Source organism: Salmo salar, chromosome 19 (assembly GCF_965601325.2).
Source record: "Salmo salar chromosome 19, fSalSal1, whole genome shotgun sequence".
Taxonomy (NCBI): domain Eukaryota; kingdom Metazoa; phylum Chordata; class Actinopteri; order Salmoniformes; family Salmonidae; genus Salmo; species Salmo salar.
The window spans coordinates 54,296,982-54,320,228 of record NC_138309.1 but is presented as its reverse complement, the minus strand read 5'-3'; the positions used below and the strand labels follow the sequence as shown (position 1 = coordinate 54,320,228).

General features: G+C 44.4%; 1 protein-coding gene across 2 annotated transcripts in view; it reads right to left on the bottom strand.

Moving 5' to 3' along the window:
- Positions 1-8,576: 8,576 nt before the first annotated feature.
- Positions 8,577-23,247, bottom strand: part of htra1b (HtrA serine peptidase 1b) — a 37,191-nt gene continuing 22,520 nt past the window's right edge. Inside the window, exons 4-9 of one of the 2 annotated variants that reach the window (XM_014158365.3) lie at positions 12,445-12,639; positions 11,224-11,256; positions 10,519-10,654; positions 9,907-9,964; positions 9,711-9,806; positions 8,577-8,952 (exon numbers count right to left, since the gene is read on the bottom strand). In XM_014158365.3, the coding sequence (XP_014013840.1) occupies positions 8,784-8,952; positions 9,711-9,806; positions 9,907-9,964; positions 10,519-10,654; positions 11,224-11,256; positions 12,445-12,639 (687 nt within the window). In that variant the 3' untranslated portion in view covers positions 8,577-8,783. The remainder of the gene's footprint in view (positions 8,953-9,710; positions 9,807-9,906; positions 9,965-10,518; positions 10,655-11,223; positions 11,257-12,444; positions 12,640-23,247) is intronic. The other variant, XM_014158366.3, reaches the window with a different exon arrangement.

Here is a 23,247-nt window from a genome sequence, read left to right as displayed (position 1 = left end):
CAGATCGGCCTCGGGCCTGTCAGTAAGAAACCCTTCTCAGATCGACATAATTCAGATTTATTGTACTGTTAGTTTTAATATTGCAGATAGATTGTATTGTTAGTTAGCACAACAGTATTCTCATTTGGCCCCAGCCCGACACTGATATTGACCTGGATGGATGAGTCATCCAGTAAACTAGTCTCTATTATTAATACACATTCATCACATCATTAGCGTTCATCTACACTGTAACTGTAGCCTTTCAGGGGGTAGTCTACATCCCCACTAACACATGGGAATCACATTAACATCAGATCACTTAGTTTGACTAATGGGACATTTACAGTATTTATAGAAACCTTGAGCTATCCTTTAGAGTACGTTAACCAAACATTTCATCGATGAGGCCTCTGTAGCTGATGTCACACTGTGTTTGCGTCCCAAATGGCACCCTGTTCCCTATATCGTGCACTACTTTTAACCATATCCCTAAGGGCCCTGGTCAAAAGCAGTGCACACTACACAGGGAATGGGGTGCCATTTGGGACGCCTGAAAGGTAAGAGTGAGGTCATGTTTTCTCACCTAGGTTCCGAGCCCAAAGAACATGTAACGGAACGGATACTGTCGATTATTACGTATTATACAACGGGTGGGTCTAATCCTGAATGCTGACTGGTTGAAACCGCATTCCAGACGGTGTCTATTCCACAAGTTAACGTAATGGATCCTTCCCTATATATAAATCACCACATACTGTGGCTAATTCACATGATACTTAATGTCGCACCCTAAGCAGTTCACTGAGGATATATGGATGACCATAATAAAATGTAAGAGATGACCAATGGCTTGAGAGATTACTTAATTCTGTCTGTGTCTTTTTTTTACTGCAAATCAAATCAAATGTTATTGGTTGCGTACACAGATTTGCAGATGTTATCCCAGGTGCAGCTAAATGCTTGTGTTTTTAGCTTCAACACTGCAGTAATACCTAGCAATACAAATACAATACACACATAATCCAGAAAAATGTAGAAATGAAGAAATATCAGAACGAGCAATGTCAGAGACCGAAATATATACAGTATATACACTGAGTGTACGAAACATTAGGAACATCTTCCTAATATTGAGTTGCACCCGCCCTTTTGTCCCCAGAACAGCCTCAAATTGTCAGGGCATGGACTCTACAAGGTGTTGAAAGCGTTCCACAAGGATGCTGGCCCATATTGACTCCAATGCTTCCCACAGTTGTGTCAAATTGGCTGGATGTCCTTTGGGTGGTGGACCATTCTTGATACACATATATATATATATACAAACACTTACTAATTCAAGTAGTAACCAAAAAAGTTTTAAACAAATTAAAATATATTTTATATTTGAGATTATTCAAATAGCCACCCTTTGCCTTGATGACAGCTTTGCACACTCTTGGCATTCTCTGAACCAGCTTCACCTGGAATGCTTTTCCAACAGTCTTGAAGGAGTTCCCACATAAAACTTTTGACCGATATATATATATATATATATATAGATATAGATATAGATATATATACATAAACTCAGCAAAAAAAGACATTTCCACCCACATAACAAGATTCAACAACTGAGACATAAACTGAACAAGTTCCACAGACGTGTCACTAACAGAAATGGAATAACCTATCCCTGAACAAAGGGGGGGTCAAAATCAAAAGTAACAGTCAGTATCTGGTGTGGCCACCAGCTGCGTTAAGTACCCCATTGCATCTCCTCCACGTGGACTGCACCAGATTTGCCAGTTCTTGCTGTGAGATGTTACCCCACTCTTCCACCAAGGCACCTGCAAGTTCCCAGACATTTCTGGGGAGAATGGCCCTAGCCCTCACCCTCCAGTCCAACAGGTCCCAGACGTGCTCAATGGGATTGAGATCCGGGCTCTTCGCTGGCCATGGCAGAACACTGACATTCCTGTCTTGCAGGAAATCACTCACAGAACGAGCAGTATGGCTGATGGCATTGTCATGCTGTAGGGTCATGTCAGGATGAGCCTGCAGGAAGGGTACCACATGAGGGAGGAGGATGTCTTCTCTGTAACGCACAGCGTTGAGATTGCCTGCAATGACAACACGCTCTGACATGCTGTGACACACCGCCCCAGACCATGACGGACCCTCCACCTCCAAATCGATCCTGTTCCAGAGTACAGGCCTCAGTGTAATGCTCATTCCTTCGACGATAAACGCAAATCCGACCATTACCACTGGTGAGACAAAACCACGACTCGTCAGTGAAGAGCACTTTTTGCCAGTCATGTCTGGTCCAGCGACGGTGGGTTTGTGCCCATAGGCGACGTTGTTGCCGATAATGTCTGGTGAGGACCTGCCTTACAACAGGCCTACAAGCCCTCAGTCCAGCCGCTCTCAGCCTATTGCGGACAGTCTGAGCACTGATGGAGGGATTGTGTGTTCCTGGTGTAACTCTGGCAGTTGTGGTTGCCATCCTGTACCTGTCCCGCAGGTGTGATGTTCGAGTGTACCGATCCTGTGCAGGTGTTGCTACACGTGGTCTGCCACTGCGAGGACGATCAGCTGTCCGTCCTGTCTCGCTGTAGCGCTGTCTTAGGCGTCTCACAGTACGGACATTGTAATTTATTGCCCTGGCCACATCTGCAGTCCTCATGCCTCCTTGCAGCATGCCTAAGGCACGTTCACGCAGATGAGCAGATACCCTGAGCATCTTTGTTTTGGTATATTTCAGAGTCAGTAGAAAGGCCTCTTTAGTGTCCTAAGTTTTCATAACTGTGACCTTAATTGCCTACCGTCTGTAAGGTGTTAGTGTCTTAACGACCGTTCCACAGGTGCATGTTCATTCATTTTTTACGGTTCATTGAACAAGCATGGGAAACAGTGTTTAAACCCTTTACAATGAAGGTCTGTGAAATTATTTGGATTTTTACGAATTATCTTTGAAAGACAGGGTCCTGAAAAAGGGACATTTATTTTTTGGCTGAGTTTATACAGTGGGGGGGAAAAGTATTTGATCCCCTGCTGATTTTGTACGTTTGCCCACTTACAAAGAAATGATCAGTCTATAATTTTAATAGTAGGTTTATTTGAACAGTGAGAGACAGAATAACAACAAAAAATCCTGAAAAACACATGTCAAAAATGTTATAAAATGATTTGCATTTTAATGAGGGAAATATGTATTTGACCCCTCTGCAAAACATGACTTAGTACTTGGTGGCAAAACCCTTGTTGGCAATCACAGAGGTCAGACGTTTCTTGTAGTTGGCCACCAGGTTTGCACACATCTCAGGAGGGATTTTGTCCCACTCCTCTTTGCAGATCTTTTCCAAGTCATTAAGGTTTCGAGGCTGACGTTTTGCAACTCGAACCTTCAGCTCCCTCCACAGATTTTCTATGGGATTAAGGTCTGGAGACTGGCTAGGCCACTCCAGGACCTAAATGTGCTTCTTCTTGAGCCACTCCTTTGTTGCCTTGGCCGTGGGTTTTGGGTCATTGTCATGCTGGAATACCTATCCACGACCCATTTTCAATGCCCTGACTGAGGGAAGGAGGATCTCACCCAAGATTTGACGGTATATGGCCCCGTCCATCGTCCCTTTGATGCGGTGAAGTTGTCCTGTCCCCTTAGCAGAAAAACACCCCCAAAGCATAATGTTTCCACCTCCATGTTTGACGGTGGAGATGGTGTTCTTGGGGTCATAGGCAGCATTCCTCCTCCTCCAAACACGGCGAGTTGAGTTGATGCCAAAGAGCTCCATTTTGGTCTCATCTGACCACAACACTTTCACCAGTTGTCCTCTGAGTCATTCAGATGTTCATTGGCAAACTTCAGACGGGCATGTATATGTATTCTTGAGCAGGGGGACCTTGCGGGCGCTGCAGGATTTCAATCCTTCACGGCGTAATGTGTTACCAATTGTTTTCTTGGTGACTATGGTCCCAGCTGCCTTGAGATCATTGACAAGATCCTCCCGAGTAGTTCTGGGCTGATTCCTCACCGTTCTCATGATCATTGCAACTCCATGAGGTGAGATCTTGCATGGAGCCCCAGGCCGAGGGAGATTGACAGTTCTTTTGTGTTTCTTCCATTTGCGAATAATCGCATCAAATGTTGTCACCTTCTCACCAAGCTGCTTGGCGATGATCTTGTAGCCCATTCCAGCCTTGTGTAGGTCTACAATCTTGTCCCTGACATCCTTGGAGAGCTCTTTGGTCTTGGCCATGGTGGAGAGTTTGGAATCTGATTGATTGATTGCTTCTGTGGACAGGTGTCTTTTTTACAGGTAACAAGCAGCGGTTAGGAGCACTCCCTTTGAGTGTGCTCCTAATCTCAGCTCGTTACCTGTATAAAAGACACCTGGGAGCCAGAAATCTTTCTGATTGAGAGGGGGTCAAATACTTATTTCCCTCATTAAAATGCAAATCAATTTATAACATTTCTGACATGCGTTTTTCTGGATATTTGTGTTGTTATTCTGTCTCTCACTGTTCAAATAAACCTACCATTAAAATTATAGACTGATCCTTTCTTTGTCAGTGGGCAAACGTACAAAATCAGCAGGGGATCAAATACTTTTCCCCCCCACTGTGTATATATATATATAGGTCCCACAGTTGACAGTGAATGCCAGAGAAAAAACCAAGCCATGAGCGCCGAGACAGGATTGTGTCAAGGCACAGACCTGGGGAAGGGTACACATTTTCTTTTGCAGCATTGAAGGTCCCGAAGAACACAGTGGCCTCCATTATTCTTAAATGTAAGAATTTTGGGATCACCAAGACTCTTCCTAGAGCTGGCCGCCCGGCCAAACTGAGCAATTGGGGGAGAAGGGTCTTGGTCAGGGATGTGACCAAGAAACCGATGGTCGCTCTGACAGAGCTCTAGAGTTCCTCTGTGGAGATGGGAGAACCTTCCAGAAGGACAACCATCTCTGCAGCACTCCACCAATCAGACCTTTATTGTAGAGTGGCCAGACGAAAGCCACTCCTCAGTAAAAGGCAGATGACAGCCTGCTTGGAGTTTGCCAAAAGGCACCTAAAGACTCTCAGACCATGAGAAACAAGATTCTCTGGTCTTATGAAACCAAGATTGAACTCTTTGGCCTGAATGCCAAGCGTCACGTCTGGAGGAAACCTGGCACCATCCCTACGGTGAAGCATGGTGGTGGCAGCATCATGCTGTGGGGATGTTTTTCAGCGGCAGGGACTGGGAGACTAGTCAGGATGATGAATGGAGCAAAGTACAGAGAGGTCCTTGATGAAAACCTGCTCCAGAGCGCTCAGGACTTCAGACTGGGGGCGAAGGTTCACCTTCCAACAGGACAACGACCCTAAGCACACAGCCAAAACAAGGCAGGAGTAGCTTCCGGACAAGTCTCCGAATGTCCTTGAGTGGCCCAGCCAGAGCAAGGAATTGAACCCATCAAACATCTCTGGAGAGACCTGAAAATAGCTTGAGAGGATCTGCAGAGAAGAATGGGAGAAACTCCCCAAATACAGAGCTTGTAGCGTCATACCCAGGAAGACTTGAGGCTGTAATCGCTGCCAAAGGTGCTTCAACAAGGTACTGAGTAAAGGGTCTGAATACTTATGTAAATGTACATTTACATTACATTTTTTATAAATGAGAAAAAAAATCAAAAAAACTGTTTTTGCTTTGTCATTATGGGGTATTCTGTGTAGATTGATGAGGAAAAAAACAATGTAATCCATTTTAGAATAAAGCTGTGACCTAACAAAATGTGGAAAAAGTCAAGGGGTCCGAATACTTTCCGAAGACACTGTACATACACTGAGTGTACATGGCAGAGACATTTCTGAGGTAAATATGGCTTTTACAGAATCATCTTATAGGATATTGGGCGTTGGCAGTGAGTAGGTGTTCAATATCTAATGCCATTTACGAGTTATGTTTATGAGCTTTCAGATTCATAAGGCTCTTTTTTCCCATATCATGTACACATAGCAATAATGATCTCTCTGTGACTTGTTTGGTTACGTAACTAGCGTCCCTGATTGATTGATTGATTAATTGATTGAAATTATTACACAACAAATACAGCCCCCCCCCCCCCCCAAAAAAAGGCAAATGGAAGTTGCAAACACAGAGGATGGCACAAAACATTTATTTCCATTATGGTAGTTGATTATCATTGATTAGTAATGTCTTGCCATTGTCTAGAACATATGATGTGCTTAGCTCATACTTAAAATACAAAGTATGTGAACACCCCTTCAAATAAGTGGATTTGGCTATTTCAGCCACACACTTTGCTGACAAGTGTATAAAATCGAGCACACAGCCATGCAATCTCCATAGACAAATAATGGCAGTGGAATGGCCTTACAGAAGAGCTCAGTGACTTTCAATGTGGCACCGTCATAGGATTCCACCTTTCCAACAGGTCAAATTTCTGCCCTGCTAAGAGCTTCCCTGGTCAACTGTAGGTGCTGTTATTGTGAATTGGAAACGTCTAGGAGCAACAACGGCTCAGCCACGAAGTGGTAGGCCACACAAGCTCACAGAATGGGTCCGCCGAGTTTGGAAGCACGTAGCGCGTCAAAATCATCCGTCCTCGGTTGCAACACTCACTACCGAGTTCCAAACTGCCTCTGGAAGCAATGTCAGTACAATAACTGCCCGAATGCATAGTGCCAACTGTAAAGTTTGATGGAGGAGGAATAATGGTCTGGGGCTGTTTTAATTACTTTTTTACCCCTTTTTCTACCCAATTTCGTGGTATCAGTAGTTACAGTCTTGTCCCATCGCTGCAACTCCCGTACGGACTCAGGAGAGGTGAAGGTCGAGAACCTTGCGTCGTCCAAAACAAAACCCAGCCGAGCAGCACTGCTTCTTGACACAATGCCCACTTAACCTGGAAGCCAGCCACACCAATGTGTCAGAGGAAACACCGTACACCTGGCAACCATGTCAGCGTGCATTGCGCCCGGCCCACCACAGGAGTTGCTAGAGCCTTTCTACTGACTCTGAAAAACACCAAAAGAAAGATGCCCAGTGTCCCTGCTCATCTGCGTGAACGTGCCTTAGGCATGCTGCAAGGAGGCATGAGGACTGCAGATGTGGCCAGGGCAATAAATTGCAATGTCCGTACTGTAAGACGCTTAAGACAGCGCTACAGCGAAACAGGACGGACAGCTGATCGTCCTCGCAGTGGTAGGCCACATGTAACAACACCTGCACAGGATCGGTACATCCGAACATCACACCTGCGGGACAGAAACAACATGACAACAACAACTGCCAGAGTTACACCAGGAACGCACAATCCGGCCATCAGTACTCAGACTGTCCGCAATAGGCTGAGAGAAGCTGGACTGAGGGCTTGTAGGCCTGTTGTAAGGCATGTCCTCACCAGACATCACCGGCAACAACATCGCCTATGGGCACAAACCCACCGTCGCTGGACCAGACTTGGATTTGCTTTTATAGTCGAAGGAATGAGCGTTACACCGAGGCCTGTACTCTGGAGCGGGATCGATTTGGAGGTGGAGGGTCCGTCATGGTCTGGGGCGGTGTGTCACAGCATCATTGGACTGAGCTTGTTGTCATTGCAGGCTATCTCAACGCTGTGCGTTACAGGGAAGACATCCTCCTCCCTCATGTGGTACCCTTTCTGCAGGCTCATCCTGACATGACCCTACAGCATGACAATGCCATCAGCCATACTGCTCGTTCTGTGCGTGATTTCCTGCAAGACAGGAATGTCAGTGTTCTGCCAAGGCCAGCGAAGAGCCCGGATCTCAATCCCATTGAGCACGTCTGGGACCTTTTGGATCGGAGGGTGATGGCTATTGCCATTCCCCCCAGAAATGCTCGGGAACTTGCAGGTGCCTTGGTGGAAGAGTGGGGTAACATCTCACAGCAAGAACTGCCAAGTCCATGAGGAGGAGATGCACTGCAGTACTTAATGCAGCTGGTGGCCACACCAGATACTGACTGTTACTTTTGATTTTGACCCCCCCCCCCCCCCCCCCCCTTTGTTCAGGGACACATTATTCAATTTCTATTAGTCACGTCTGTGGAACTTGTTCAGTTTATGTCTCAGTTGTTGAATCTTGTTATGTTCATACAAATATTTACACATTAAGTTTGCTGAAAATAAACGCAGTTGACATTTAGGACGTTTCTTTTTTTGCTGAGTTTATGATCCAAACCATAACCATGCCATGGTCATAGTCCCAGTCTGTGCGTAGAGCAGCCAAGCTGGATGCGTACACTGGCCTTTACTAGATGTGTATAGTTCAACTGTCAACATTCATGTAGTCAGTTAGGATTTTCAGATCAGTAAGGAACACCACTTTTTTTTAAACCATTTTATTCCCTCTGTGAAATTGTGGTCAAAACATACCAAGAGAAATACAACTAAAAAACATCAACAATATCAACAACAAACCAGATTAAGGACACCCTTCACTTCTTCTCTCTGACTGAGGAGGGTTCTCTGTGCAAGGATGTTAATAGAGTATAAAAACAAACGTGATGGCAATAATCAGTTTCAATGAGTGTAGAAGTATCTTTTTGACTCATACATGAGGACAAATAATCAAAAAAAACTAGCAGGGGTGCTAAAATATGTCTTTATTACCCTGGACACATTTGAGCTCCCAGAGGGTTAGTTGTGGGCCTCACAGACCTCTGTAGTTTGAGGGGAGTGGGGGGGAGACACTAGTAGTTACAGGTTCTAAGGTAGGGTGTGGCTCCAGACACACCCGGTTTAAGGTCCGTGATTTTCAACACTGAGAACCAGCTCGTGGTTGCTGAGAGGTCAAGGGTCAATCTCCTCTGGGACGACGGTGAGCATGACGTCCTCGTTCCCCCGCCGGACCACCATGCGCAGCGTGTCTTCCCTCTTGATGGAGCTGCTGACGTCACTGGCTGAGGTGATTCGCTGGCTGTTGATGGTGATTATGACATCACTCTCCTGCAGGCCACCTCTGTGGAGGAGAGAGGGGGGAATGTAGCAAAAAAGAAATGCGCTTTACTGATAAAGTACGTTAGGCTCTATAAGAAGTGTGTACCATTAGATCTCTCAATCCACAGAATATAAATATAGCCTCTTAAATTTGAGAGAAGGGTGTTTTCCCCATTCCAAAAAAAGCTAAATGAACTTACAGAGGCAGTAACATTCTTTTTAGACACTGTGAGAAACTAAATCTGACCATGGTCTCTGAAAAATCTAAAAGCATTTTGCTGACCTTGGTACCACAAACCCCACCAGACAAAAAGAAAGCTATTCATTTCCTTAAGTGGGAGACCACCGCCTCAGCACAAATGATTTTATGTGGCCACAAAAAATACACAGAGAGTGCATTCTGTAGGAATGAATAACCTACTGTAGATAGACTGCTCTATCATGCTGTTCTTGTGGTCATGAAATGCTAAATCATTGTGCTATGAGGCCTGTCTAATTTTAAGAGTAGACGACAATGAACTCTTAGCAACCTTTATGAGAGGAATGGAGACTGAGCCAACTACCAAATGAGTCATTAAATGCTCCTGTCCTAATCTAACTGTTCTGTTTTCAGTACACTCTTAGAAAAAAGGGTTCCAAAAGGGTTTTTCAGCTGTCCCAATAGGAGAACCCTTTTTGGTCCAGGTAGAACCCTTTTGGGTTCCATGTAGAACCCATTCTTCAAAGGGTTTTCCTATGGGGACAACTGAAGAACCCTTTCAGGTTGTAGATACTACTTACGTCTCAGCTGGTGTTTTTGGGATGACCTCGATTACATATGCCCCTGAGGTAACATCGGGGAAGTCTGATTGTCTCTCCTTCAGCTCCTTTGCAAGCCTATGGGAAAGGAACCAATGAAAACAGAGATGTGTTTAATGTAACGCAGGTATTTGGAAAAATTTAATTCACAAGATGAACCAGGCTGGCTGAAACTTACATTGGTGTGAGAGTCATCATCCTCACACCGATATATTTCTTACTTGTTGATAATTTCCCTAAAGAAAAGAGGATAAATGCTGCATTAGCATGCACATGGTGATAAACATTAAAAATTCAATATGCGGTACCTGGTCAAAGTCATGGAACTTTAGATAGGCCTGGCACAATAATCGGGGGGGGGTCTAACCAATAATAACCGCAAACTTAAAAATAAATTGCCAAAATTGCCTTAATACATGCATTTTTAGAGGGGGAGATTATATATATATATATATTTTTTTAAACTTTATTTTCAAGTAGATAGAACTAACCCAATAGCAGTTTTGTTTATTTTATTTGTACTTATTTATTTTATACATGAAGAGGGTAAAGTTGGTTTTATGAGCAGAACGGCACGGTCAAAATATATATTTTTTTAAAACAGGGGTTTCACCAAATCTGAGTTATATTCATTAGGTATATCATTGGTAATTTTCAAAGATGCATTCATTTATGATGCATTACAAGCTCAAAACAATTGTTGAAAAAAATTACAACTATGACAATAACCGTGGTCATTTGCGTGACAATTTATCGTTATCCCAAAATTCCATAATCGTCACAGCCCTACCTTTAGATTGGTAATCTGTACCTTTAGATTGCCTGTCATGGGACTCTGCCAGGAACTGACGGATCTTGTCTGAGGGGATGGCGAAGGAGATTCCTGCTGTCACCTTCAGTGTGTTGATCCCAATCACCTCTCCATCCTGAAGACAGAAACAACACACATTATTAAAATACATCCTCCAGATTTGTCATAGATTTACAATGAAAGGCCCAGTGCAGCTAAAAATGTGATTTCCTGTGTGTTATATATATTTCCACACTATGAGGTTGGAATAACACTGTGAAAATGCGAAAATGATGATAATGCCCTTTTGGTGTAAGAGCTGTTTGAAAAGACCGCCTGAAATTTCAGCCTGTTTTGGTGGGATGGAGTTTTGGCCTGCTTTGTGACATCACTAGGTGGTAAATTAGTTGGCAGACCAATAAGAAAGAGACTTCCAAACCTCTCTGTCAATAACAGCACATTTTCAGCTTTCCCCTCCCCACTCAGACCACTCCCAGACAGTTTTAGCTAAATTCTTGCTTGAGAAATTGCTCTTTGCTAAGAAGCTAGTTTAGTATATTTTGACCATTTTAACTGAAAACAATCAGAGTAAGGTACTTCATTGTTACCCAGAAATTATTTGATACTGAGATAAAAACGGCTGAATTGGACCTTTAAGACCATTCTGAAACATGTAAATCTTATCAATAAGTAATTATATCTTACCAGATTGACCAGGGGTCCGCCAGAGTTCCCATACTGAAAAGGAACAACATTCAGGTTAAAGGGATGATCAGATGGTATATCTACAGCTCCTTCGTGTGTAACGGGGCAAATAAGGGGGAGCTACTGTTGTGTGTTCCACAACTAAATGCCTTGAACTGACAGCTGTGTTCCACAACAACATTTTCCACAACTAAATGTTCCACAACTATATGACCTGCGCTGACAGCTGTGTTCCACAACTAAATGTTCCACAACTAAATGCCCTGCGCTGACAGCTGTGTTCCACAACCAAATGTTCCACAACTAAATGTTCCACAACTAAATGCCCTGCACTGACAGCTGTGTTCCACAACTAAATATCCACAACTAAATGTTCCACAACTAAATGCCCTGCGCTGACAGCTGTGTTCCACAACTAAATGTTCCACAACTAAATGCCCTGCGCTGACAGCTGTGTTCCACAACTAAATGTTCCACAACTAAATGCCCTGCGCTGACAGCTGTGTTCCACAACTAAATGTTCCACAACTAAATGTTCCACAACTAAATGCCCTGCACTGACAGCTGTGTTCCACAACTAAATATCCACAACTAAATGTTCCACAACTAAATGTTCCACAACTAAATACCCTGCACTGACAGCTGTGTTCCACAACTAAATGTTCCACAACTAAATGCCCTGCACTGACAGCTGTGTTCCAGAACTAAATGTTCCACAACTAAATGTTCCACAACTAAATGCCCTGCGCTGACAGCTGTGTTCCACAACTAAATGTTCCACAACTAAATGTTCCACAACTAAATGCCCTACACTGACAGCTGTGTTCCACAACTAAATATCCACAACTAAATGTTCCACAACTAAATGCCCTGCGCTGACAGCTGTGTTCCACAACTAAATATCCACAACTGAATGTTCCACAACTAAATGCCCTGCGCTGACAGCTGTGTTCCACAACTAAATATCCACAACTAAATATCTACAACTAAATGTTCCACAACTAAATGCCCTGCGCTGACAGCTGTGTTCCACAACTAAATGTTCCACAACTAAATGTTCCACAACTAAATGCCCTGCACTGACAGCTGTGTTCCACAACTAAATGTTCCACAACTAAATGTTCCACAACTAAATGTTCCGCAACTAACTGTTCCACAACTAAATGCCCTGTGTGACAGCTGCTCGTGTGTGTGTGCTGATGATGTGGATGTATCACTCACGTTGATGATAGCGTCCGTCTGGATGTAGTCCATATCAGAGTTCCTCAGGCCCAGCTCCTTGCCTCCTCTCTGGGTGGTGCTGACGATACCTGTGGTGACCGTGTTCTGCAGGGAGAAGGGGCTGCCGATGGCCACCACAAACTCACCAGGCCTCAGGTCAGCTGAACGACCCAGCAGCAGCACCGGCAGCTTCATCTAAACACAGAGACACAGGACTCAGATCAGTCAAGTATTCTATAGAGTGCATTCTGAACAGAAACAGTTGGCATGAAGATACAGTACTAAACGTAGCTACAGTACATTCAGTACCTACGGGAACAAGACCACCCCTCTTTTGAGACATGCCTGAAGTGCCTTTGTTACATCCTGTTTGTTTATGCATGACGGGCACCAGTTGAAAAGCAACAAACATATGGGGGTCAACATAGCGTTCCGTAAATCTACTGAGAGGAAGTGACGATGTGCCTTGACGCCTGCATAATCTGCATGCTTTATGAAAAGATATCAGGGCAATGAATTGCCACTTCATCCATCTCAATGACACAATCTACAATAGACAAAATCCATCAACAATGACAGGAGAATGGATAAGAGTTATACAGTTGTCACTATGGCTGGGTTACACCAGACCTAGATATTAATAGGACGGGACAGGGCAGGGGGGGCAGGATGTGGCGATGGGTCATGGGGATACAGCCACAGGTATATGGGGAGAGGAACCATTGGCCCCCTACTCTGGACTCAGTGCTCCAGGAATCCAGACCTGACATCCAGGCCTGACACAGGAATAGCATGCCGTTCCCTGGCTGACAGCCCTAAGCACTCTACCAGATGGGCTGGAAATGGTATAAACTGACACATTCCAGGAAGGCGGTCATGTGGATGGAATGGGACAGACTGGGAGGAAGGGCTTTTGGCACAGTGTCAGTGTGTCTGTCTGCCACTCAGCAGTCAGCAGGTTATCTGTCACACTGGTCGTTCAAGATCCACTGCGAAATTAGACGTCTGTCCAGGTAAGGAGGAGATTACTTTAAAACTGGTCACTAAGGGCAACAGTGAACGCTATTACCATCAAGTAGGCTTGGGTTATGTTAGAGCATTGCGGAACTTAACCATTCAGAATGAATGCCTAAACCTTCAAAACGTCTGATTCTGCAAGTGAGACTGTGAAAGCTTGTTGGGTATACAGTGCATTCGGAAAGTATTCAGACCCCTTGACCTTTTCCACATTTTGTTATGTTACAGACTTATTCTAAAATGGATTAAATAAAAAAAATCCTCATCAATCTACACACAATACCCCATAATGAAAAAGCGAAAACAGGTTGTTAGATAAATAAAGCTTATTTACATAAGTATTCAGACCCTTTCCTAGGGGACTCAAAATTTAGCTCAGGTTCATCCTGTTTCCAATTATCATCCATGAGATGTTTCTACAACTTTATTGGAGTCCACCTGTGGTAAATTCCAATTGATTGGACATGATTTGGAAAGGCACTCACCTGTCTATATAAGGTCCCACATTTCAGGGCAAAAACCAAGCCACGAGGTCGAAGGAATTGTCCGTAGAGCTCCGAGACAGGATTGTGTCCAGGCACAGACCTAGGAAAGGGTGCCAAAACTTTTCTGCAGCATTGAAGGTCCCCAAGAACACAGTGGCCTCCATCATTCTTAAATGGAAGAAGTTTGGAACCACCAAGACCCTTCCTAGAGCTGGCGCCCAGCCAAACTGAGCAATCGGGGGAGAAGGGTCTTGGTCAGGGAGGTGACCAAGAACCCAATGGTAACTCTGACAGAGCTCCAGAGTTCCTCTGTGTAGATGGGAGAACCTTCCAGAAGGACAACCATCTCTGCAGCACCACCAATCAGGCCTTTATGGTAGAGTGGCCAGACGGAAGCCACTCCTCAGTAAAAGGCACATGACAGCCCACTTGGAGTTTGCCAAAAGTCACCTAAAGGACTCTCAGACCATGAGAAACAAGATTCTCTGGTCTTATGAATCCAAGATTGAACTTTTTGGTCTGAATGACAAGTGTCAAATCTGGAGGAAACCTGGCACCATCCCTACGGTGAAGCACTGTGGTGGCAGCATCATGGTGTAGGGATGTTTTTCAGCGGAAGGGTACTGGGAGACTAGTCAGGATCGAGGGAAAGATGAACGACACAAAGTACAGAGAGATCATTGATGAAAACCTGCTCTAAAGCGCTCAGGACCTCAGACTGGGGCGAAGGTTCACCTTCCAACAGAACAACGACCCTAAGCACACAGCCAAGACAATGCAGGAGTCTCTGAATGTCCTTGAGTGGCCCATCCAGAACCCGAACAAACAAAAACTCAAACAAAAACTATTTTGAGAAACAGGTGTGCCAAGCTTGTAGTGTCATAACCAAGAAGTCTCGAGGCTGTAATCGCTGCCAAAGGTGCTTCAACAACGTACTGAGTAAAGGGTCTGAATACTTATCTAAATGTGATATTTACATTTTTTTTTTTGTATTAATTTGCAAAAAATAAAAAACAAACTGTTTTTGCTTTGTCATTATGGGGTATTGTGTGTAGATTGATGAGGGGGGGAAAACAATTAAATCCATTTTAGAATAAGGCTGTGACGTAACAAAATGTGGAAAAAGGGATATGAATACCTTCAGAATGCACTGTAGATCAGAACAATAGAACAGCCCAAGCTACTGAAAAAAATTCTCAAGTCAGGATTACATCTACTATACCTCTGGAGGAAAACAACTCCTGTACAGCACAGTACTCTGTATACTACTTCCAGCACCTGGTGCACATTGCTCTAGTCTAGTGAGATAAGGACGTGGGCTTGAGTGACCGAGTTTTCTCTGGGCAGCGAGAGACAGTTTTTTGCATTCCATGGTGTTGTACTCACAGATGCATTATCAGATCACCCTTCTCCCAGTAACAACTCTGCCCCCTCTACCCTCTTCCACCCTCCTCTTCCATCCACCTCCACCCTCCTCTTCCATCCCCCTCCAACCTCCTCTTCCATCCACCACCCTTCTCTTCCATCCACCTCCACCCTCCTCTACCCTCTTCCACCCTCCTCTTCCATCCACCTCCACCCTCCTCTTCCATCCACCTCCACCCTCCTCTTCCATCCCCCTCCAAACTCCTCTTCCATCCACCTCCACCCTTCTCTTCCATCCCCCTCCAACCTCCTCTTCCATCCACCTCCACCCTTCTCTTCCATCCACCTCCACCCTCCTCTACCCCTCCACCCTCCTCTTCCATCTTAAATACTAAATAAACCAAAGTAAAAAATAAAAAGTAACACAATAAAATGACATAACAAAAACGAGGCTATATACAGGGGGTAGTGGCACCGAGTCAATATGTGGCGGTGCAGGTTAGTCGAGGTAGTTTGTACACGTGACTATGCATAGATAATAAACAGCGAGTAGCAGCAGTGTAAAAAAAAAGGGGGGGAAGGGCGTCAATATAAATAGTCCGGGTGGCCATTTGATTAAAACAGAAGCTTCATCGGTGCTCGGTTTCTGCGAGGATGCAGGGCAGTGGAACTATAGTCTCGCTTTGTCTGTTCTTGATGTAACAAGACCTTAGACTTGATGCAATGATGCATCCTAACGTTTCCTTGACTTTCCAGTTTCCATTGCGCTCCTAACCTAATAGGATACCTTGTCAGCTCTCAGTGACTGGGATGATATTTGCTGCTGAGCCCTCTGATACAGTGCCAGTGTGGAACGGTGAGAGACAGGCCTGTGTGTGCCAGTGGAAATGACCAGACTGTCAGAGAGGTAAACATCAGGGGGGATCGGGAGGGGACAATGGGTGCAGAGGGGAGTGTCAGACCTGGCAGCCGTCTGCAGGAAGGAGCCACTAGTCAAGGCTGCTGTCTGTTGCTGCAAGAGTGATTGACGAGGCACCTGTTGGCACAGTGTGTGTGTGTGTGTGTGTGTGTGCGTGCCCGTGTGCTTGTGTGTGTGTCAGCTTGGTCTGTGTGTTACTGTGTGTCTGTGTGTGTAACTGAGTCAAAAGGAACTGAACAGTCAGATCACCAAGAGAGTTAGACTTGTTTGCTCAGTACTGATAAATGCTGAAGTATAATTTAAAAAATAAAATATACTGTATATCATACACAAGAGGACTGTGACTGCCAATAAAAGCAGTGTCTTATACACACACAATAAATCCAGAACTAGATGAGAAATTATTATATCCAGTGTCAAATTGTTTGCAGATATCCAAATTAGTCCATTTTAGAAGCAGCTTGTGTTTCCATTTGGGATGAACAACACTGTAAAGGTATCAACAGATTCATCAGTCTGTATTCAAGGCCAATCACACATGCTTATGGAAAACCTCATCTTCTACTGCTACGGTCTCCTGCCAGGAAACAGAGCACCTTACTTTTTCTCCCTCACATTCTCATTAACCTTTAGCCGTGGGCGCACACACACACATATTCTGTCTCTGCTTCCATATGGACCGGCAGAGACTATCTGGCCTGCTGAGGAGTGACAGACTCCATCCTAGCTCCATAATGAGATAGGGTGCAGGCTAGGCAGCAGGCTGTTAGCCAGCCTGCCAGCTTAGTGGAGTCTGCCACTAGCACAGTCAGTGTAGTCAGCTCAGCTATCCCCATTGAGACCGTGTCTGTGCCTCGAGCTAGGTTGGGCAAAACTAAACATGGCGGTGTTCACCTTAGCAATCTCACTGGAATAAAGACCTACTACATTCCTGTCATTATTGAAAGAGATTTTGATATCTCATATCTCAAAATAGAGCTACTTAATGTCAGATCCCTCACTTCCAAGGAAGTTAAAGTCAAGGAACTAATCACTGATCATAATCTTGATGTGATTGGCCTGACTGAAACATGGCTTAAGCCTGATGAATTTACTGTGTTTAAATGAGGCCTCACCTCCTGGTTACACTAGTGACCATATCCCCCGCGCATCCCGCAAAGGCGGAGGTGTTGCTAACGTTTCAATTTACAAAAAGAAAAACAACTGCATTTTCGTCTTTTGAGCTTCTAGTCATGAAATCTATGCAGCCTACTCAATCACTTTTTATAGCTACTGTTTACAGGCCTCCTGGGACATATACAGCATTCCTCACTGAGTTCCCTGAATTCCTATCAAACCTTGTAGCCATGGCAGATAATATTCACATTTTTGGTGACTTTAACATTCACCTGGAAAAGTCCACAGTCCCACTCCAAAATGCTTTCGGAGCCATCATCAAATCATCATCAACTGGGTTTTGTCCAACATGTCTCACTGCCACAGTCATACTCTGGACCTAGTTTTGTCCCGTGGAATAAATGTTGTGGATCTTAATGTTTTTCCTCATAATCCTGGACTATGGGACCACCATTTATTACGTTTGCAATAGCAACAAATAATCTGCTCAGACCCCAACCAAGGATCATCAAATGCCGTGCTATAAATTCTCGGACAACCCAAAAATTCCTAGATGCCCTTCCAGACTCCCTCCACCTACCCAAGGACGTCAGAGTACAAAAATCAGTTAATCACCTAACTGAGGAACTAAATTTAACATTGCGCAATACCCTAGATACAGTCACACCCCTAAAAACAAAAAACATTTGTCATAAGAAACTAGCTCCCTGTAATACAGAAAATACCCGAGCTCTGAAGCAAGCTTCCAGAAAATTGGTATGGAAATGGCGCTACACCAAACTGGAAGTCTTCTGACTAGCTTGGAAAGACAGTACCATGCAGTATCGAAGAGCCCTCACTGCTGCTCGATCATCCTATTTTTCCAACTTAATTGAGGAAAATAAGAACAATCCAACATTTATTTTTGATACTATCGCAAAGTTAACTCAAAATCAGCATTTCCCAAGAGAGGATGGCTTTCACTTCAGCTGTGATAAATTCATGGATTTCTTTGACGAAAAGATCATGATCATTAGAAAGCAAGTTACGGACTTTAAATCTGCGTATTCCTTCAAAGCTCAGCTGTCCCGAGTCTGCAAAACACTGCCAGGACCTAGGATCAAGGGAGACACTCACGTTTTTTAATACTATATCTCTTGACACATTGATGAAAATAATCATGTCCTCCAAACCTTCAAGCTGCATACTGGACACTATTCCAACTAAACTACTGAAAGAGCTGCTTCTTGTGCTTGGCCCTTCTACGTTGAACATAATAAACAGCTCTCTATCCACTGGATGTGTACCAAACTCACTAAAAGTGGCAGTAATAAAGCCTCTCTTGAAAAAGCCAAACCTTGACCCAGAAAATATAAAAAACTATCAGCCTATATCGAATCTCCCATTCCTCTCAACACTTTTTTAAAAAGCTGTTGCGCAGCAACTCACTGCCTTCCTGAAGACAAACAATGTATACGAAACACTGCAGTCTGGTTTTAGACCCCATCATAGCACTGAGACTGCAATTGTGAAGGTGGTAAATTACCTTTTAATGGCCTCAGACCGAGACTCTGCATCTGTCCTCGTGCTCCTTGACATTAGTGCTGCTTTCGATACCACTGATCACCACATTCTTTTGGAGAGATTGGAAACCCAAATTGGTCTACACGGACAAGTTCTTGCCTGGTTTAGATCTTATCTGTTGGAAAGATATCATTTTGTCTCTGTAGATGGTTTGTCCTCTGACAAATCAACTGTAAATTTCGGTGTTCCTCAAGGCTCCGTTTAAGGACCACTATTGTTTTCACTATATATTTTACCTCTTGGTGATGTCATTCAGAAACATAATGTTAACTTTCACTGCTATGTGGACGACACACAGCTGTACATTTCGATGAAACATGGTGAAGCCTCAAAATCGCCCTCCCTGGAAGCCTGTGTTTCAGACATAAGGAAGTGGATGGCGGCAAATGTTCTACTTTCAAACAAAGATGCTAGTTCTAGGTCCCAAGAAACAACGAGATCGTCTGTTGAATCTGACAATTAATCTTGATGGTTGCACAGTCGTCTCAAATAAAACTGTGAAGGACCTCGGCGTTACTCTGGACCCTGATCTCTCTTTTGACAAACATATAAAGACTGCTTCAAGGACAGCTTTTTTCCATCTTCGTAACATTGCAAAAATCAGAAACCTTCTGTCCAAAAATGATGCAGAAAAATTAATCCATGCTTTTGTCACTTCTAGATTAGACTACTGCAATGCTCTACTTTCCAGCTACCCGGATAAAGCACCAAATAAACTTCAGTTAGTGCTAAACACGGCTGCTAGAATCTTGCCTAGAACCAAAAGAATTGATCATATTACTCCAGTGCTAGCCTCTCTACACTGGATTCCTGTTAAGGCTAGGGCTGATTTCAAGGTTTTACTGCTAACCCACAAAGCATTACATGGGCTTGCTCCTACCTATCTTTCCGATTTGGTCCTGCCGTACATACCTACACGTACGCTACTGTCACAAGACACAGGCCTCCTTACTGTCCCTAGAATTTCTACGCAAACAGCTGGAGGCAGGGCTTTCTCCTATAGAGCTCCATTTTTATGGAATGGTCTGCCTATCCATGTGAGAGACACAGACTCGGTCTCGACCTTTTAAGTCTTTATTGAAGACTCATCTCTTCTGTAGGTTCTATGATTGAGTGTAGTCTGGACCAGGGGTGCGAATGTGAACGGAAAGGCACTGGAGCAACGAACCGCCCTTGCTGTCTCTGCCTGGCTGGTTCCCCTCTCTCCACTCGGATTCTCTGCCTGAAACCCTATTACAGGGGCTGAGTCACTGGCCTATTGGTGCTCTTCCATGCCGTCGCTAGGAGGGGTGTGCCACTTGAGTGGGTTGAGTCACTGATGTGATTTTCCTGTCTGGGTTGGCGCTCACCCCTTCCGTTTGTGCCGTGGGGAAGATCTTCGTGGGCTATACTCGGCCTTGTCTCAAGATAGTAAGTTGGTGGTTGAAGATATCCCTCTAGTGGTGTGGGGGCTGTGCTTTGGCAAAGTGGGTGGGGTTATATCCTGCCTATTTGGCCCTGTCTGGGGGTATCGTCGGACGGGGCCACAGTGTCTCCCGACCCCTCCTGTCTCAGCCTCCAGTATTTATGCTGCAATAGTTTGTGTCAGGGGGGTAGGGTCAGTCTGTTATATCTGAAGTATTTCTCCTGTCTTATCCGGTGTCTTGTGTGAATTTAAGTATGCTCTCTCTAATTCTCGCACTCTCTTTTTTTTATCTCACTCTCTTTTTCTCTCACTAGGAGGACCTGAGCCATAGGACCATGCCTCAGGACTACCTGGCCTGATGACTCCTTGCTGTCCCCAGTCCACCTGGTCGTGCTGCTGCTCCAGTTTCAACTGTTCTGCCTGTGGCTATGGAACCCTGACCTTTTCACCAGATGTGCTACCTTGTCCCAGACCTGCTGTTTTCAACTCTCTAGAGACAGCAGGAGCGGTAGAGATCCTCTGAATGATCGGCTATGAAAAGCCAACTGACATTTACTCCTGAGGTGCTGACCTGTTGCACCCTCGACAACCACTGTGATTATTATTATTATTTGACCCTGCTGGTCATCTATGAACATTTGAACATCTTGGCCATGTTCTGTTATAATCTCTACCCGGCACAGCCAGAAGAGGACTGGCCACGCCTCATAGCCTGGTTCCTCACTAGGTTTCTTCCTAGGTTCCGGCCTTTCTAGGGAGTTTTTCCGAGCCACCGTGCTTCTACACCTGCATTGCTTGCTGTTTGGGGTTTTAGGCTGAGTTTCTATACAGCTCTTTGTGACATCAGCTGATGTAAGAAGTGCTTTATAAATACATTTGATTGATTGATTGTATCTGCTCAGGCCACAGCTAAGCGTACAGACCCATAAAAACCTATTCCACTTCCTGTAGTGTAACAACCCTTCCTGTCCCCCAGGCCAGAGCTGCTCTTCACACTGAGATACTCTAGCATTCAAACATGGTGAGAAAATACGATCGAAGTCTCTCATAACTCTAAACCTATAAGTGTACGATATAATATTGGGAAAAGACTGATAACACCATAGCCAACTTGGCTTTTCTGAAGTCAAGGAATTGCATTTGGTGACTGTCGCTACAATCCTTTGAGTCCACAGGATCCGTCTGTGACTGACCTGGACATTCCTAAGAGGTCACCCTGGTCTGGCTATCTTCTGTCTGAGGAAAGACAAATGGGAAAATGGGCAAACTTTGAGAAATGGGGCCATTGGACTTGAGAATGTGTTTTCTTTGGCTGGTTCCTTTCTGGCACTGACCATAGCAAGTATGAACATCTGAAACGATTCACCATTTCCCTCTCTGTTGATGTGGTCTTTCTGCACCAGCTTTAAACGGATGACAAATGCCCTCTGAGGCTGCTGAAAAGGGGAAAGGATGAGATAAAGACTAACACACACGTGTATATATATATAACCCATTCCAATAAAGGCTAATCAAACCCAGATTTTGACAAGAATGTCAATGTTCAGTGCAGGCAGAAGGTGACTGGCTGTTCTTAGATCAGGGACAAGCTCAGTAAATCATACTCAAACCCTCAGACTATGGGATTACGTTTTCAGGACCTGATTCTGGGCCAGTTAGCCAGCCCTGGGTCACGGGGCTCCTTCTCAGAGCTCTACTGGTTGTTACAGTGGACTTAACAGTTCTAGACAAATTTACCATGTCACTTTCTTTCCGGTTATTAAGAGATATAGCAAATCTATGCAGACAGAAGTAATGTTGGTTACTGAGAACTACACAAATTGCCTCCTTCTTTCCAACCATTAGGAATTGGAAATACATCGTATCCCAGAGATTTATAATCGGGGAATGTCCCTGAGGGAGCAAAAATAACCTAATTCAGAGCCAAGAAAGAAACACAAGCCTGGGAATGCCGGCGGAGACATATATTGAGCTGTCTTTCATCTCTGTTCTGCACAACTAGTGTGACTCTCTTTTGTCTTACAGACTCCAGTCCAGTTTACTTTTCTCCAATTGAATAACACATATGTTGCAAATTTACTCTTAAGTAACAGAGTGCAGGCTTTGACCTAGTTTGGATATGTCTTACTGCACGTCATGAAAGAATGCAAGGATGAGTGATGACTTCATTGATGCCAGGTAGCGTCTCCATTTAGAAAATTCCATCTCTCTCTTTGTACTCTTGTTTGATTACCACAAATCGACTAGCAGGATCAAACCACAGGTATGAAGGGTCTACCTATGGGCTGGGATGGGCCGGCTCCTTCTCTGCTCTTTGGTTTGGATTAGTCATGGAACATAAAAAATGCAACATCTGCTGGATGGGGAAAGAGAGAGCTGAATGGTAGAGTTTAAACATCTGTTTCGTTTAACTAACGCTTGTTTACTTTATCCAAATGTTTGGATTGATTCACCTCCATCAGTGCGGGGGTGTTGAGACAACTCTGTCTCAGTCAAGAAGATTCAACAACGTTTCTCAATTGGATCTTCAGACCAAATCCTAACTTGATGTCTGTCAAATCTTTCATTGACACTAATGAATGATTGATGTGAAAACGAGTTGCGTAACGCACACAAACCCCAAGTTATAATTCAGGCTATCATTGTCAACAGTAGCAGTGTAAAAGATGGTTAACTCGGACGACAGAGTTAGGCAGCATCTCTTTACTGATCATTTGGGTTGTGCCATGGCGGAGATCGTTGTGGGCTATACTCGGCCTTGTCTTAGGACGGTAAGTTGGTGGTTGGAGACATCCCTCTAGTGGTGTGGGGGCTGTGCTTTGGCAAAGTGGGTGGGGTTATATCCTGCCTGTTTGGCCCTGTCCGGGGGTATCATCGGATGGGGCCACAGTGTCTTCTGATCCCTCCTGTCTCAGCCTCCAGTATTTATGCTG